This window comes from Calliphora vicina, chromosome 5 (genome assembly GCF_958450345.1).
Source record: "Calliphora vicina chromosome 5, idCalVici1.1, whole genome shotgun sequence".
Taxonomy (NCBI): domain Eukaryota; kingdom Metazoa; phylum Arthropoda; class Insecta; order Diptera; family Calliphoridae; genus Calliphora; species Calliphora vicina.
Genome location: NC_088784.1, coordinates 93181143 through 93200970, shown reverse-complemented (window position 1 = coordinate 93200970; position 19828 = coordinate 93181143). Strand labels below are relative to the sequence as shown.

The window sequence follows — 19828 nt, the reverse complement described above, 5'->3', positions numbered from 1 at the left end:
TTCGGGTTAAAACCTATTTTTCCCGATTTTTACCAATTGTAGGTCCAACTTATTATAGCCTTATATACATCATTGCAATGGACTTTGAAATATCTATCATTAGATATCCATATTGTCTATATAGTAATGCAGATCGAGGTTGTCCCGGTTTTTGCCTTATATCTCAGCCATTTGTGGGCTTAAAAAGCAACCGAGCCGGAAAAATTCCCAATATCATGTATGTAAGTTATTTGAAGGCTACGGAAAGTTGATTTCAACATACAGACTGACAGACGGACATGGCTATATCTACTTCGTTATATATAACGATCCAGAATATATATACTTTGTGGGGTCGCAAATGAAGAATGTAGAAACTACAAACGGAATGACAAACTTATATATACCCTTCCTACGGCGAAGGGTATAAAAAAATCAGCAAAGTTTTTGATTTTACAAAAAAAGTCTAGAAATTGTATGTTTTGAGTTACAAAACATTTATTTTGACAGATATCGAACTCGCATCATACTAAGCTAACAAATAGGTCTTCAAGGAAAATATCTAAGCTTTCGTTGAAGAAAAAAAGTTCCCATTTTGAAAAAATAGTCAAAAAAGTTTTGATTTCGGAAAAAAAATATTTACTCTTTTGAGCAAAAAAAAAAAAATAAAAAAATTAAGAAAATGGCCCACTCTGAAAAAAGTTAGATTTTGCCAAAAAAAAAAGTCAAAAATTGTATGTTTTGAGTTACAAAACATATATTTTGATAGATATCCCACTCGCACCCCACTAAGCGACCAAGAAGATCTTCAATGAATCTTCTATGCATTCTTTCGAGCAAAAAAAATAAAAAAGGGTTCATTTTTAAAAGAAGCCAACAAGGTTTTTGATTTTGAAAAAAAAATAAAATTTTTTTTGTATTATGCGTTTGTGCAGATGTTTGCAACGCCCAAAAATATTAGAGTCACACTTACCTAAAGTATACCGATCGACTTAGAATCGCTTTCTGAGTCGATTAAACGATGTCCGTCTGGCTGGCTGTCCATGTAAACCTTGTGCGCAGAGTACAGGTCGATTTTGAAGATATCTTAATAAAATTTGGTACATATAATTAGTTTGGCTTAAGGACGGAGCCTGTTGAAACTGGCAGAAATCGGTCCACTATTTCACTTAGCCCCCATACAAATGTCCTCCCGAAATTGGACTTGATCGGTCATAAATCTTTAATTTATATATGTATCTCCACAAATTCCGCTTCAAATAAGTTTTATATACACAAAATTCATGTCACCAAATTTTATTATGATCGGTCCATAATTAGTCATAGCTCCCATATAAGACCCGCTTCCGAAAATCACTTTAACGAGTATAAATCTCCTAAAAATGTTGTTATACACATAAAATTCAACATAGATAACTTTAATATAGACACAAATCATACGACCTAATTTAATGGTGATCGGTTCATAATTGCTCATTGCTCCCATATAAGGCCCACTTTCGAAAATATCTTTAACGAGTATAAATCTCTTAAAAATGTTGGTATATACATAAAATTCAACACAAATAACTTTCATATAGACATAAATATCACAACCAAATTTCAACCGATTGGTCCATAATTAGTCATAGCTTCCATATAAGGATCATTTCCGAAAATCACTTTAACCCTTTGTGGACCAAGACTTTAAATCGTTGAAAAAGTTTTATTTTTTTTATGAAATATTGAAATATTCAGGAAGTTATTTACAAAATTTACTTTGTGGAGGACCTGCAAGGTACCGAAAGGGACCTGGTACCGTTGTGTCATCTTCAGCCAAAAGATAAAAAAACTCATAGATTTTTGTTTACATTTTATTAATATATTGACATAAATCACACAATCAAATTTCATGGCGATCGGCCCATAATAAGTTATAGCTCCCATATAAGGCCTATTTCCGAAAACCACTTTAACGAGCATAAATCTCTTAAAAATTTTAGTATTAACATAAAATTCAACATAAAATACTCTCATATAGAGATAAATAACATGATCTAATTTCATGGCGATCGGTCCATAATTAGTCATAGCTCCCATCATAGCACTCTTCCGAAATTCGTTCACAAAATAAATTATTGAAATTTTAAAAGAAAAATGATTTTGCTCATTTACTTAGTGTAGGATATTATATGGTCGGGCTTGGCCGACAATACTTTCTTACTTGTTTAATTTTTTTTAGAAAGATTGAAGAAATAGCTATCTAAACTATTTGGGACACATTTTGCTAAGAACAATAGGTAATAACTTACATGGATGAGAAAAAAAACTGTTTGTGCAAAATTTCAAATTTTGACCCACTCTAACTCAAAGAGTTCCAGACTGATCTTGTTGAAAAATTGTGTCTGAATTACTATTCAATATTAGTGCAAATTTCATCCCGATCGGAAGACATCGACTTAAAAAGTTGGTTCACTTGACATGAAATTCCCCATATATATATTCTGGGTTCTCATAATTAGCGGAGTCAATAGAGCGATTTTTGTTTGTCCATCTATCTGTTGAAATCAATAAATAAACACATACTTTAGTGCTTACACATTAAACTGACGCCTGTACTTGATTTGATTTTTGCAATAGAAATCGATGTTGCAACACGCCACAAGCATTAAATTACATGTAAAACACTTATGGTTAATTATTAAAATAAATTAATAGCAAAATAATCAAAACGGATCAAGTAATCAATCAATCAATCAATCAATCAAGCAAATTATGAAATTTAGGTAAAACCACAAAACAGTGTTCAATTAAATTTTTATATTCTATTAATTCATAAATATGCATGATTGTAAACTTGAACTTAAATTTGTTGATCTCTTTTTGTTTTGAAATGATTAAAAGTATTATTAAAAGACTGCTTAAGTATTTTAAATCGACTGACTTTGTGTGCAATGCAGTTTATGCAGTTTTTTCATTTGTTTTTCTTGAGTGCAATTTGTAGCAAATGTTTGTTTTTCTTGGCGCAAAACCGACACACTATGCCCCCAACCATACAAGACCAGGCCAAACCAAACCAGAACAGAACAGACCACATCATACGAAAAAATAAAACAACAACCTTAAACTTTGTATTTAATAGGAATTCAATATGCACGAATCTAGGAAGGAAAAAGAAAACAACATCAAACGATTTTATACAACGACTGCTTCTATTTAAATTGATTGTAGTTTTTCATTTACTCTATTCCATTCTCTTCTCCTGTTTTAATAGAACGTTCAGTTAAACTGGTGCATCTACAGTACCGTACAGCCGAAAGAGTAGCGGAGGCTAGAGCGGAAGATGTTGTTGATAAACACAACAGCAACAGAAATAACAAGCATGATGCTGATAATAATGATGATGACGATGAGGAGGAGGTGGTTCCCCATAAAAGATTTCAAAGTACCACTCAGGCAAGCGTACAACGTTTTAAGAGATCTGACAATGTGGCATCTGCACAAGCAGCAGCAGCACTTAATACGCCAACAACAACAGAAAAATCAACAGCTACAACAAAACGTCAAGGTGGCGCCCCAACAATGCCACTGGTATCAGTGCAAATCAAAGGTATGTACGAGTTTACTTTATAAGTATTTCGAATTTGTTCCTCTACTTTTTTTTTTATCCACCACCAAAAATATGGGGGATCTATTGATTTTGTCATTCCGTTTGTAACATGTCGAAAAATTCGTCGTAGTTATAAAAAAGATATATATTATGGGTCCTCATAAGATTCTAAAACGATCTATCAATGACCGTCCGTCTGTCTGTTGAAGGCACGATAGGACTTCGAGGGAAGGACGTAGGGCTGAGCCGAATCATATATATTCTTCTTCAAATTATACTTTCAAATAAAAATTTTAAATATTTTGTCAAAACAAAAATTTTTTTTTTTCAAAATTGTTTTTCAAAAATTTAAGATTTTTTTTCAAAATAGTTTTTTTTAATTTTTTTATTCAAAACTTTTTTTTTTATTAATGAATAAAATCAATGACAAAAATTTTTTTTTTGGTAAAAAAAAATTCGGGTTAGAAAATATTTTTCCCGATTTTGACCCATTGTAGGTCCAACTTACTTTAGCCTTTTATACATCGTTGCGATGGACTTTACAATACCTATCATTAGATATCCATATTGTCTATTAATGATTTAGTAATCCAGATATAAATCAAAAATAGACCATAAATCGAGGTTGTCCGGTTATTTCCTTATATCTCAGATTTTGTCGATTTTAAATACAATTTAACCGGGTCTATAGCGGGTATATTGATGTATGAATAATGTATGTAAGTAATTTGGCGGCTATTATTCATACAAAATTCAACAAATATAAGTTTCATGTCAAAATAAATCAAAAACTATCATTCGATCGGTCCATATTTGATCATATGTTCCATATAAAGTCCACTTTCTAAAATCACTCAAATACACATAAATCCTTTATAAAGATGGTTATGAAGTTCAAATTATACAAAAATAATTATAATATGTATAAAAATTGTCGTATGAAGATCGGCCTATAATTAATCATAGCTCCCAAATAAGGACCACTTCCGAAAAATACATTAACCTACAAAAATGTCTTATAATTATAGATACCGAAACAAAATTTTACTTACATTAGTTCCATATATGCAAAAAACATACTACAAAATCTTGTGGCTCCACCAAAAGTTTCGAACACATCAAATAATTGGTCGTAGACCCACATTCTGTTACCATATAATATTGGTGGTGGGTGTATAAGATTCGGCCTAGCCGAATATAAAATTCTTACTTGTTAGTTATTTAAGACTATGTACAGATGAATGTTTTTTGTAGAAACATTTTGGCTTATAATTTTTATTGTTTGCTTTGTACTGCTTTTTTTTAAGGTACCATTTTAATGTTTAACATTTTGACCTCTTTTCTTGAATTGTAAGGCACAATTTTGTTTGAATAATCATAAATAAATAGTGGGGTTTTTTACAGTTTCTTTTGTTTATTATTTAGTAGAAATAATTAGCATTGAATATTATTCAAGTTTAACAAAAATTTAAATAACTAACAACAGTTAGTTTCTTAAAACTATGTATAGTGGGGCTGATTGCAATGATACTGTTATACACTCCAAAAAATAAAAAGCAAGATATTTCGAAACTTTCTTATATTTAAACAAAGTTATTTATGATTTAAGATATTTGAGTTTTTTTATACTAAAAATCGATTTTTGGTATAAAATATGAGTGATCACAGATTGAGCATGTTTTGGCTTAAATTACAGTATTTACAAAGTTATTAACGATTTAAGATATTTGAGTTTTTTTTATACTAAAAATCGATTTTTGTTATGAAATATGAGTGATCACAGATTGAGCTTATTTTAGTCTAAATCGCAGTATTGACAAAGTTATTAACGATTTAAGATATTTGAGTTTTTTATACAAAAAATCAATTTTTTTTATTTCGAATCGATGAAATATGAATGAGCTTATTTTGGCTAAAATCGCAGTATTTACAAAGTTATTAACGATTTAAGATATTTGAGTCTTTTATACTAAAAATCGATTTTTGGTATGAAATATGAGGGATCACAGATTGAGCATATTTTGGCTAGAATCGCAGCATTTACAAAGTTATTAACGATTTAAGATATTTGAGTTTTTTTACTAAAAATCGATTTTTGGTATGAAATATGAGGGATCACAGATTGAGCTTATTTTGGCTAGAATCGCAGTATTTACAAAGTTATTAACGATTTAAGATATTTGAGTTTTTTATACCAAAAATCGATTTGTGGTATAAAATATGAGTGATCACAGATTGAGCTTATTTTCCTTATAAACGCAGTATTTGCAAAGTTATTAACGATTTAAGATATTTGAGTTTTTTATACAAAAAATCGATTTTTGGTGTGAAATATGAGTGATCACAGATTGATCTTGTTTTGGCTAAAATCGCAGTATTAACAGAGTTATTAAAGATTTTAGATATTTGAGTTTTGGATCCACTGTGCCGCCCTATATAGGCTAATAAACTTAAACTACAGATACATTTTTAAAAACAATAAGGGCCTATGGTTGTCTAATCGACCCTGTATACTTAAACAATTTGCTACTGTAAAAAATAAAACTAAATTAACACAACTCAAAAGTACGCTCTAGTACCTTCACAACATTTCTAACTCTTTGTGTTCTTCTATTGAGCTGGAAATTATTAATAAAACAAACAATAAAATGGTTTGCGGTCAATGCATTTCCATTACATTTGCATCTGACATGAATGCAACCAACCAAACAAACAAACACAAAACAGCAAAAGTGATATTTAAATGCTCTGCTCTAATGAAATCAAAAATTGTTTTTTTTTACTTCTCCACAGATAACGAACACTTGGTCAATTTGAAGCTGCAGCAAACGCCAAAATTAATTGACGATTCGTTTGTGTTCATACGACGCTATGCCAATTCATCGCAACTGATTGAAAATTCCCATAAATTAGTGACTAGATTGGAGAAATGTTTCTATCACAATGAAAACTCAGCACTTGACCTTTGCGATGAGGAAAATGTGGTAGGTTGTTGAAAGTTTAATTAAAATAGAGTTCTATTTATATTTATTTGTAGCGTGGAGTTTTCCATCACAACAATACGGATTTTATTATACATCCATTACCCCAAAGATTTGGTAATAATTCGCATATTATTTTGGAAACGGAAAGAGAAGTTTTCGATACATCTTGGAGAAATTCCACAATATTAGATGAGAATATACAATTTGAACCGGAGGAAGAGGAGTTTAATGATTTGAATTTAGAACTGCCCACTAATGAAGACTATGAAGCCACCATGAGAACAACAAGAAATATCGAAGGCGACGATAAGCAACACAGTATACATCACACAGCTCAACATCATCACCATCAGTTACCCTTGAATTTACGTTTCAAACCCAGACATCATCATCATCAACAGCATCACCACAATCACCATCATCAACAATATCATCACAATGCAAAAACATCATCAGTCGGTGGCCATCACAAGTATCACGATCACAAATATCGAGAAGAATCTCAGCATTCTAAGCGTAACAAACGTTACATAAACTCCGCCAGCCAATATTCAAATGTACCCGATATTTTACACATCGAAACGGCCATTTTTGTCGATATCGATTTGTATAAACACATGGCGAAAAACTTTCCCAAAGATACCAGCTCACATTTGATACGTTTCGTATTGGCCATGATCAATGGCGTACAATTACTATACAATCATCCTTCGCTGGGTAAACGGGTGAATTTCGTTTTAAAACGTTTGGAAATTTTAGAAAAAGATCCACCCGAATTGAGAAGATCTAGTGATATTGATATATATTTGAGTAATTTTTGTAAATGGCAAAATGATTTGAATCCATCGGAGCATACGGGTCTGCGTTTTGATCATGCGGTGATATTGACAGGTGAGTAAAATACTTTTATTTCATGTACATCGAAATTGAGCTTTTTTGATGCAATATAAAGCTGTCAAGTGGGAACTCAACATATAAAAATCATTGCTTCTGTATGGTGATTAAACCAATTTGCGGGAGCTGTTTAGCGAACGTTGCTCTCATCGTCGCCTTTACAGAAGACATGATTTTGGTATCGTGATCTTCCACTTGGAAGCTGATTTGTCTCGACAACTAAGTCATATATATATGTATATAGATAATATGGATATCTAATTAAAGACATTTCGAATTACTTTCCAACGCAGTGGCGTCATTCGGGTCGCAATCGTCTTCCGATTGCAAAATGATATATAAAGGAATCGTAAAGCAGGATATAGGCTCTAAGAAAATGAAATTTGCTATCACTCTGTTAGAATACAAGTGGGGAGTTATTTAGGAAGGTGCCTTCTTCACTAAGTTATCTCTTATATATTAAAAGATATTCAAATTTTGAAATTTTCCTTTTTATACCCTTCACCTTCGTGAGAAGGGTATATATAAGGTTGTCATTCCGTTTGTAATTTCTACATTTTTCATTTCCGACCCCATAAAGTATATATATTCTGGATCCTTATAGATAGCGGAGTCGATTAAGCCATGTCCGTCCGTCTGTCTGTCTGTTGAAATCAATTTTCTGAAGACCCCAGATATCTTCGGGATCTAAATCTTCAATAATTCTGTCAGACATGCATTCGAGAATTTTGATATTTAAAATCAGCAAAATCGGTTCACAAATGGCTGAGATATGAGGAAAAAACCAAGACAACCTCGATTTTTGACCTATTTTTGACCTATATCTGGATTACTAAGACATTAATATAGACAATATGAATATCTAATGATAGATATTTCAAAGACATTTGCAACGACGTATATAAGACCATAGTAAGTTGGACCTACAATGGGTCAAAATAGGAAAAAAAAATTTTAACCCGAATTTTTAAAAAAAAAAAAAATTTAAAAAACAAAAAAAAAATTTTTTAAAATTAAAAAAAAAAAAATTTTAATTTAAAAAAAAAATTTTAAAAATACAACTGGAAAAAAAATTTAATTTTGTTTACCTAAAAATTTTTAAAATTTTGAAGTATAATTTGGTGAAGGGTATATAAGATTCGGCACAGCCGAATATAGCACTCTTACTTGATTACCTTAACTTTATTTTGTTTTTCGAAAATATCTTAGTGGATGTTCTAATATTTTTATTTCTAATAGATTTCTAACTAAATTTTTTGGTCATATCAAAAGCCACCTAGTCGTGAAAAATAATGGAATTAAAAATTTGGAATTTAGTTTGAAAAATGGCTAAAATTTGACGAAACTGGAGCTCTATTGTTTTTAATATTTCTCAAAGATTTTTTTACATATTTAAAAGGAACTAGCTTCTGAAATTACTAATAAGAAATTTTTAAATCGATGTAGACATGTAACCTACTTTATGTGACCTTGTCCTAAAACAGTGAATTTAAAAAAAAAATCGAGTAACATGTAAGAGAGCTATATTCGGCTGTGCCGAATCTTATATACTCTTCACCAAATTATACTTCAAAATAAAAATTTTAAATATTTTTAGGTAAACAAAATATATTTTTTTTCCCAAATTGTTTATTTTTTATTTTTTGGAAAAAACATTTTTTGGAATTGTTTTTTTAAAATTAAAAAATTTTTTATTTTAAATATTTGGCGAAAAGAAAACTTTTTGTAAAAAAAAAAATTCGGGTTAAAAATATTTTTTTTCGATTTTGACCCATTGTAGGTCCAACATAATATGGTCTTATATAAGTCGTTGCACTGGTCTTTGAAATATCTATCATTAGATATCCATATTGTCTATATTAAAGTATGGTCGGGCTTGACCCTACACCAAGTAAATGAGCACAAACATTTTTCTTTTAAAATTTCAATAATTTATATTTTTGAGTGATTTTCGGAAGAGGGCCTTATATGGGAGCTATGAACAATTATGGACCGATCAGCATGAAATTAGGTCGTGTGATCTATGTCTATATGAAAGTTAACTATGTTGAATTTTGTGTATATACCAACATTTTTAAGCGATTTATGCACGTTAAAGTGATGTTTGAAAGCGGGTCCATATGGGAGCTATGGGGCCAATCGTATCAAAATTTGTATATATAAAACTTAATGAATTTGTGGAGATACATATATAAATTAAACATTTATGACCGATAAAGTCCAATTTCGGAAGGACATTTGTATGGGGGCTAGGTGAAATAATGGACCGATTTCAGCCAGTTTAAATAGGCTTGGTCCTTGGGCCGAAAAAATAATATATACCAGATTTGATCGAAATATCTACAAAATTGCGACCTGTACTCTGCGCACAAGGTTTACATGGACAGCCAGCCAGCCGACCAGCCAGATGGACGGACGGACATCGTTTAATCGACTCAGAAAGTGATTCTAAGTCGATCGGTATACTTTAAGGTGGGTTTTAGACTAATATTTTTGGGCGTTACAAACATCTGCACAAACGCATAATACCCTCCCCACTATGGTGGTGTAGGGTATAATTAATTCTTTTGAACGGTTGAACAAGACTCAATCCAAATTTTATATTTGCTTTGTGTTTTTAATTATACCCTACACCATAGGGGGGGAATTATGCGTTAGTGATGATGTTTGTAACGCTCAAAAATATTAGCCTAACAACCACCTATAAAATTTTGAAGATATTTCGATAAAAATACGAAACTTATTGAATCTGGTAAAAATCGTTCTATTATTTCACCAATCCCCCATACGAATGTCCTCCCGGAATAAGACTTTATCGCTAATAAATGCAAGATTTATATAGATATCCCCACGAATTAATCACACACAGAGAAAACAGTTTTGGTTGTGATAACCGAATTTGTGGCAAATCGAATCATTCAGTCGTTATTTCCGATTTTTTCTGTTGGGGTAGAAAAATTCTGATATTTCGATCATAATTCTTCATCTGACTTTCTTTCGCTATAACCAAACAAATCTGTGAAAATAATCGAATAATTCGATTGGCTACAAATTTGGTAATCACAACGAATCCGTTTTCACTATGCACTTAAACATTTTGTGCCGATCGATTTATAATTGATCATAGCTCCCACTTCCGAAAATTCAAAAACCATTCAATATAAATATGTTGCATATAGAATGAAATCACTCAACCTAATTGCATGGCGATCGCTCTATAATTGGACATAGCTCCCATTATAGATAAATTCGCATAAATCAAAAGCTCCCCTGTCAAAGACCTAACTCAGTTGTCAATAACCTAAGTGGTGAGAATGTATTAGTAGAAAAAACTATGTGAAAACAAAAACAACACTCTTATGTGTGATTATTTTGAGTAATTTTATTGTTTGAGTTTTTTTTTCTAGTTTCCGCTCTATGTTTCTCTATGGCTCTCATACTGAAAATCACTCACAAAAATAAATTATTGAAATTTTAAAAGTTTTAATAGTTTCTAACCTTTTATAAGGTTTCACTCCCGGGTTGTCAAGGTGTTTCATCAGTGTCCTCTTCTACTCAATTTGAGAGGAATAGCTGTAATGTTTCCGCAGCTGGAAGGTTGTAAAGTTTGCAAACAATACTTCGTTTCATGATGACTTTCTCCAGATGTTCATTGAATAATAAGCTAGAATTATCATCAAGTATCAGCAAACTTTATGGAAACTTAATCGATTCATTGATAATTGTCTCTACAAGAACTCGCTATTACTATTCGTACATCTGAGAAACAAGTTAAAATTCATAAAAGGAATCTTCATTACCAAATGCTGTCTTTTACAATTTTGCAGATTCAACATATTGTTGAGTTTTCTATCTAGTGATTTTTTGAAAATACCATAAGGAAATTACCCCAAATTGACATTGAAATACAATTACCCATCAAAATGTTTTTTATTTTTTATTTTCTATTTTTAATTTATTATTTTTTCAGTATTGTTTTTGAGATTTCTCTTAAATAAGCTTTTTTGCCATTATATCCATTTTTATTGATTTTTTCAAGGTCTTGATTTGTATGTGGTGGGTAAAAATGGTAAAGTGATCAGTCAAGTTGTTGGTCTCGCACCAGTGGCTGGCATGTGTATACCAACATCATCGTGCACCATCAATGAGGGCAAACACTTTGAAAGTGTTTTTGTTGTGGCCCATGAAATTGGACATAAGTAGGTTAACAGCGAATAATAACAACTAACTAGAAATAATTTACGATTAACTTAACTTTTCTATTAAATTTTACAGTTTAGGCATGCGTCATGATACAATGGAACAGAGTTGTGATCCCACCTCACATATAATGTCGCCCACACTGGGCAGTGGTAAAATAACATGGTCACAGTGCTCCAGGGTGTCGTTGAATAAATTTTTGGAGTAAGTTTTTCTTTATGTTTATTTTAAATAAAATAACTAATAATAATTTTTATTTAAGACTAAAACAGGCCAAATGTTTGTTTAATGTTGGTCAGTTTAAACAAAATCTAGATCATTCGGCTGATGGCATTTTGCCGGGTGAACGTTTCGATGCCAATCATCAGTGTATGCTGAAATATGGCAAGGATTCGAATAGAGCCAGAACCCAATCACTGGCGGATATTTGTCGTGATTTGCATTGTCAAAGAGATCGTTATACTTGGACTTCTCATCCGGCCTTAGAGGGCACCTCCTGTGGGGATAATAATGTAAGTTAGGGACATTTTTAATATAAAATGGCTTGTTTAATTTGTAATTATTGTAACAGTGGTGTCGCAGTGGCTTCTGTGTGGCCAAACGCTCTGAGTCGTACCCATCATCCAAGCAAACTGCGGGTGTAGCAAAAGCAAATTTTGATAAGACTAGCTTTTTGGAAACTTCTAAAGTGGGCCATTTACTGCATGAGTATCAAAAGGTATTAATTAACAATTTTCTTTAGTGTTTCCTTGTAAAATATTTATGTGTTCCTTCCTACCAGCCCTCTAGCAGTTGGAGCGAATGGAGTGAACCCAGCGCCTGTGACTCTGGCTGTCTTTATGGTCCTTCGAAACGTTTGCGTGAAGGTAGTACCGGCCTTAAAATACACACACGCAAATGTATCGACTACAAACGACGTTGCATTGGCAGAGATCGAAAATACGAGACTTGTGTGGCCAAGCAGTGCTATAGCGTGCCGATCATAACAATTGAGAACTTTGCTCAGCAGGCTTGCGAAAGAGCCCAAAAGTTTGATACCGATTTAACGGGAGAGGGCGAACAGATTGTGGGCAATATAGAGGAGTCATGTAAGGTTTATTGTAAAACCAAAACAAATGGTACCAAATCTAGATCGTGGAAATTTCCGGATGGCACTACATGTCGTTCGAAACTGTATGGTAACGATGATCCGTCGTACTGCATACAGGGTAGATGTGAAAAATTCTCATGTGATAATTCCACAGCAAATTATTATAAGATTGATGCGATATTTTGTAAGCGCCAGGATAAATACGAACAAAATTCTATGGAGAATGATACAATAAGAAGATCATCAAATCAGTATAGCAATCATATACCGGTGACGGCTTCCTATACGGGTTATGTAGATCGTAATGATAATTTTAAATATCGCAATAATGTTAATAACAATTATTATGACAATGAAAGAGGTGTTAATAATAATGATCGTATTTATGGACCCACTACTGTAAGAAGCAAATATGAAAATGGTTTGTATCTGTTTTATATTCCTATTTTAACACTGATTAATATTTTCTTATAATATTTACTATTTCAGAGGTGGCTTTGCGTCCTTTTCATGGCCAGTATTCTAATGACAATACTTACAAACGTAAGACGGAAACCTATTCACCTTGGAACAAATACAGTTATCATTTGAATGATCATGTGCCGGCCGAATCTTCACAGCCCAAAACTTCTTCAATACGCAGTGATAATGGTGATTGGATAGTGAAATCTGGTTGCCATTCCAGCTGTATGGCAAAATCGCGGGGTATACAGGTGGTGGTTAATCGTGAAACGGGTATTAAAAATATTCAGTTGTGTACGCATTCGGTAAAGGTAGGTTGGACTCAATCCTAATAGTTCAATTTAAACTTTCTTAATCTCTTTTACCAGCCTTGCGAACGCCTACAAACAACCACCGAATATGCAGATCACACCTGTTCTCGCTACAAACTAAAAGTACGTGGCCTCTCCGGCCATGGCACACAAATAGCTGCTAGCGTTGAAGATCCCGATCGTAGTTGTCGTGTGGGTTGTCAAGATGAATTTATACATCATCGTTTCTATTTGGTGAATGGTAACTATGGGCATTTCCCTCTAGGCACCAAATGTTCCAACACCGATGATCGCTATTGTGTACAAGGCAAATGTTTGGAATTTGGAGCCGATCAAATTCCCCTCAAGCAGTCGCACATAAGTTTAGCACTCTTTCGATCAAGGCGATCGTTAAAGAAACACAAAACTAAGCAGCTCTCAAGAAACAAGAGAAGTTTTCTGTTTTATGAGCCTGTAAATATAACGGAAACTCTTACACAAGAATTTATCAACAATATTGTTAACAGTATTATAACATTCGAAGAGAAACAATTTAAGGGTATAAAACATGCAGTACTTAAAACAGTTACAGTTTAGAGAAACTAATTTATAATTATTTTAATATTACAGATGATTCTCTTTTAAATGATCACATCGAATTTACAAATCCTATACATTATTCTATGGATGAACTGAATGAAAATTAATTTTATGTAATATGTAATTTATCGGAATATTTATTGATATTTTTTTTTTTATAGTAATTTTAAGTTTATATATTTAGTATTAAATATACATAATTATATACATACATATAAATATATTTTGCTGTTAAGACGTGATATTTTAGTTTTTAACTAATGGCAACCAAGCTTAAATTGAACAAAGCTACAATTTATTCAATAATAAATCAAAAATGTAGTTTGAAATCTCATGTTAATTTTAAAAATCTTTTACTTTATAACATTTTGCTGTCAACGCAGCAATTGTGTTTTTGCACTCCAGTGTTGGTAAGTACCTAAATTATTTTCAAAAAGTCTTTAGTTTGTTGGTATGTTGTTGTGTTGTTTTTTAATCGTTCATTTGTTGATTTATTCTATTATTGAGACACCCAAAATGGTTTAGAGTCTACTGCACGCTAACATAGAAATTCCATTAGAGTAGAACAATGTTAGATAGATACCTGATACAACAACAACAACAAGTATGTACTGCCAACAATTACTACAAGGCAGGGTATGGATTGCTTGCTTTGAATTGGAAATTTAATAACAAAATTATTTTATATGTCTATGTATGAGGAAATTAAAAAAATAACCGAAACTACATACATATATTTACAAAATCTGCTCCACTGTCCTCGTTATTGAGAGGACGGGAGATCTATATTTATTCGAAGTATTGGCCATTGTAAGCTATGACCTTTATCCATCTTTCTGGCAACACATGGATTCCGTTTTAAAATAACTGCTCATCTATTGAGGCCAAGAACGAAGCAATGCAAGTTTTTATACCACTACTAGCTTGACCCGGTGCGCTTCGCTACCCCTGTTGAAGTAAAATAAAAAAAATGTGAAAAGATTTTATAAGCAAATAAATGAATATAATTAATACCGGAATTTCTTGTTTGTGATTAATTGCATACTATGCCGTTGAAGGTATAAAAAATATCCAGTGATTTTAAAAAATCTTGAAGCTTTTTTTAAGACATTCGCCTATTTTTAGTCAGACTCCTTATAATGATATGAAAGCTATTTATTATAATAGTTAAAGTAATGCTTCAAATGAGTTATTTTGTTACCATTGTAGATAAAATATATAAATATTCGAATATCAAGTGAATCTAATTGTAAGAGTCTTTAAACTTTGTGTAAATTACGTTGATGCCAGTATCCTGTTATGCCAGAAATTAAGAAGGGGTGCCACACCCCTTATTCCCATCCGTCCCATTTTTGGATAAACTTCATATACTGATAAGAAATTGATTCGTATAAAGTTTGAAGTCTGTCGCAATAATAGTTCTGCAGATATTCGAAAATACTATATACTTTGCATGGGAAGTTCCACGCCCACTTATCCACTGCCGCCCATTTTCATTCTATGTAAAATTATAAGAGAGCTATTCGGACAAAGTTGGAAGAATCTAGTAATTATAGATCTCAAGATATTTAGAAATAACTAATTACTTTGTATGGGAGGTGACTCACCCCGAGATCCGATCCTTCCCATTTTTTTATTAACTTCTTGCACTGATAAGAAATTAACTCATATGAAGTTTGAAGCCTTTCACATTTACAGTTCTCCAGATATTCGAAAATAACTATTTACTTTGTTTGGTAGGTGCCACGCCCACTAATTTAATATCGCCCATTTTCAGCCAATCCATGTAAAATGATAAGGGTTCTATTCGGACTAAATTTCAATACTTCCACAATTATAGTTCACCATATATTTGAAAATAACTAATTACTTTGTATGGGTGGTGTCACACCCCCTGTTCCGATCCGTCCCATTTTTAGTTAAACTTCAAACAGTGATACGAAATTGATTCGTATAAAGTTTGAATATAGTCACAATTTTAGTTCTGCAGATATTCCAAAATAACTATTTACTTTGTATGGGTGGTACAAATTTTGCCCTCTTTCGTCCCTTTGTGGTCCAAGTTAAGAAAAACTATATAGTCTATTATTGCTTCCAGGTAAACGAATATCTATGTTCCAAATTTCAATCAAATCGGTGCAGCCGATTTTACCGGTTTCCCCCCCTTTAAATCTCTTTCTAGTCCAAGTATTAAAAAAAGATACATATGGTTCAACTAAATAATAATATTCAAATTTATAGCATACGGGTGCGATCTGCGTGATAGTCGTGTACTCCAAATTAAAGTGCGCGTATTAGGTATGAGATTACTTATGTCTGCTGAACAACCCGTGATAATATCACATTCCGACATTGTTCTAAAGTATCGATAAATCCCCGCCCTTCTTTGAGCCCGATCGAGCGGCTCTAGAATTGACCTTGCAGCTTCGTCACATATGGTCGAGAATGACTACCACGAGTGAAAAAACAAAAACCATTCAAACTTTTTTTCAAACGATTTGAATAACAGAAATACTAAAATATTACTATGTGAAAGTATTTAGAGCTTATTACAACATTTTGAACCCAAAAATATAGATTAAACTGACTTTATTTAATTTTGTAATGTTTTAGGCTAAAATTTCGGCGAAAACTAAGCTTCCAATTAGCATATAAGCGTACAAATGTCACGTACAATGACATGGAATTGTCCATATGTGGGAATTATATTCCATTTTTCGACGAATGTGTATATACGCAGGAGGTCGGTGTCTCAAGAAACCGAAGCACTTAAAAGTTTTCTTTGCAACATCGAATATATGACGATTTCAACTGACGTCACACTGAAACTCCAACAATCTGGAGATTGTTATAAGGTCACGATTTATTAAGTCTTTCATATTCATTCTTGAGAGTTTAATCTCAGAAAGAGTTGGTCTATGGTCTAATGAATAAGAGTGCAGATATTACTGGATTTGGATTTTAAAGGAATTGTTAGTAATTGAACGTTAAAAAAGGGAAGGAGAACAACAGAGCTCTGGGGGATTCCAAGCTCAATATGAAGTTCTCGGAGCTAACCCCATATATTACTATCATTGTAGTACGTCCACGAAGGAAACTAGTTCGCCATGCCACAACCGGTCAAATGCATTCGAAATGTCGGGTGCAACGAATTTACTTTCTCTCATGCGGTGTATTGATTGACACCACTGTTCTGAAATATACGACATTAGGTCCCCAGTTGAACGACTAATTCGATTCTAAATAATTAACAAGGTGATAGTTTAACATACTCTCCATAACCTTCGAGAGGTCATACGTTAGCAACCTTTCAGCAATTGGAAATAATCCCAGATTGATATGAAGGGTAGACAAGGTTCCTAAGTGGACAGGACAGCGATGACGAGCATCCTTTTAACACAAGTACTGGAATACAATCTGGACCAGAGGATTTATTCACGTTGAGTCCGGATAGAACTTTCTTAACTGCCCGAGTTCAGAAGAATATTTTAGGCATAATACAATTACAGTGGGTATCACAGGTACCGATTGATTGCAGTCGGGAGCAAATGTTTGCCTTTTCCTTAGCTTCGTTTTCAATACAATACCCGAAACAGATGGAACACATTCACGATAAGCTTCACGGTCTGATTAAGTGGTACCTTTTTTAAATTAAAGAAGCATAGCTAAACTTCCCCCATCTGACGCTTTGTTATAAGTTAAGTTTGTATTAAAAGAATAACCGCGTTCATAAGATATGCCATTTATTGTAAATCCTGCATTTTTAAGTCATACCCCCAATAGTTTTTATATATAATTTGGTCATAAGCATATACTTTTAGAATTTATAGGGGAAGGAAATATCAAAGTTTCAGCGATTCTTGCGTACATGAGGATTATCACGTATACAAGAATCACCGAACCTAATTATAAAAAGATCGGCCTATGCTTAAATAATCCTCATTAATATAGAAATCGTAGTGCCAAATGTTGTGAAGATCGATCCATCATAGCTTTCATATAAGGAATAATTCCTAATAACACATTAACCTACATAATAATCTTACAAATATCGAATCAGAATTTTGCACAGCTAAGTAATATGTATGCAAAATACAAACGGCTGGATTTTGTGTATATCACCTCGTATTTGATTATAGCCCTCATATTAGGTTCAATTCCGCCTCTTAACTGACTGGCTAATATGGGTGCCGCGTTTGCTCACAATTGCCTGCACTAAAGGGTACACACATGTGCAGTTTTCATGACAAAAATCCATGAATTTGACTATGAATGAATGAATGTTACTATTTCTTGTTTCTAAACCTGAAAAAAATTTTGGAGGGAAAGAGTGGTAAGTAAATGCACCGTTAGTTAACAGTCACCAGAACTGCCGCTTTATAGTAAATGTTTGTCGAATTTACCACTTTTTATGAGATTATGTGATACAAAATTCAATAGTATCGCAAATACCTTTGGCAGCCATGTGGTGATGTGTGAAATTAAACCAAACCATCATTCAATTAATTTTTCAGACAAATATTACAAAAAACATTGTTAGAACCCTGACAAATAAAATGTCTGCCACCCAAAAACGCCCACGTTCACGTAATGGCTAAATTCTATACAGACACAAAGCCTCCGACAGAATTGCATTGTTTTTCCATACACAAACTTACAGCTACTAACTACAACAACTATTTCAGCAAAAACAATAAGACAATAACATTCATATACAAACAACAAGTAGTAAATGTAAGTTTGCCTAGAACGTGAAAATGCTCTCTTTCATATAAAATTGAAAATTTTCTTTTCGCATACAAACATAGATACATTCATACATTCAAGAGAAAAATTAGATAAAACACCCATGCATTAAACGGATATGACACAGTCTTCAAAGGATACGCGAACTAAAAAGGCGATTTAAAAGGAAAAATTTAAAATAAAAAACTTTAAAGAAAAGAATGCAGAAAATAAACTAATAGTGTAAAAAAAGAAAATTATTTTATAACAGACGTATTTGTGTGTATACACATGTAAAAAGAAGTTGTTGCAAAAAGCAAAACTTTAAATGTGCATGATTTGTGGTTTGTTGTGATTATTTTGTTTTTTTTTTAGAAATTTGCATAAATTAAAAAGGACATTGACCATGTAAAAAGAGTCTTGTGAGAAATCAATGGAACAGGGTCATTGTGAAAATTTTAAGTGAATTTGTGTGTGCTCAAGAAAGTGTAGGAAAGAAAAATTGAAGGTTAAATGTTGTGAAAAAAAATTTTATTTTAATTGAATCAATTGTGATATGCAAATGTATATAAATCAATAATAATAATTAACAAACACTTGATGGAAAGAAAATATTTATTAAAAATTCATGGTATTCGCCATTTATTTGTGCAAAAACAAAAACTGTTACTTATTTCTATAGAAAAATAAGAAATAAAAAAACAATATCAGAATCAATTTTTTGTAGTTTTCAATTTGGAACTAAGGATACAATGGAAATGCTATAATATGATAAATTTTATGAAAATGAGCTTTTAATTTTTCAGTCTGGATCGTTAATATATTTTTGGGTGGCCTTTATTTTCCACTTTTCCGATTTTAGAATTTCCCAAGATCTAAAATTTTTTCAAGTCTTCTAAACAACAAATGTGGATAATTTAAGAAGAATCGGATAACGTTAAAGGTTGCAAATTTTATTTAAAATTTCGAGTTTTAAGTCAAAAAAGCAATATTTTGAAACAAAATTTCATTTACC

The 19828-nt window shown here is 32.2% G+C and overlaps 1 protein-coding gene across 1 annotated transcript; it reads left to right on the top strand.

The window, feature by feature from the left end:
- Positions 1-3508: 3508 nt before the first annotated feature.
- On the top strand, positions 3509-14219 carry stl (stall). The gene is made up of 11 exons (XM_065511685.1): positions 3509-3568; positions 6362-6552; positions 6606-7443; positions 11486-11645; positions 11722-11850; positions 11909-12158; positions 12218-12364; positions 12428-13157; positions 13226-13509; positions 13567-14047; positions 14119-14219. The coding sequence occupies exons 1-11, from the start codon at positions 3541-3543 to the stop codon at positions 14193-14195; spliced, it is 3315 nt and encodes a 1104-aa protein (XP_065367757.1). The 5' UTR covers positions 3509-3540; the 3' UTR covers positions 14196-14219.
- The last annotated feature ends 5609 nt before the right edge of the window (positions 14220-19828 follow it).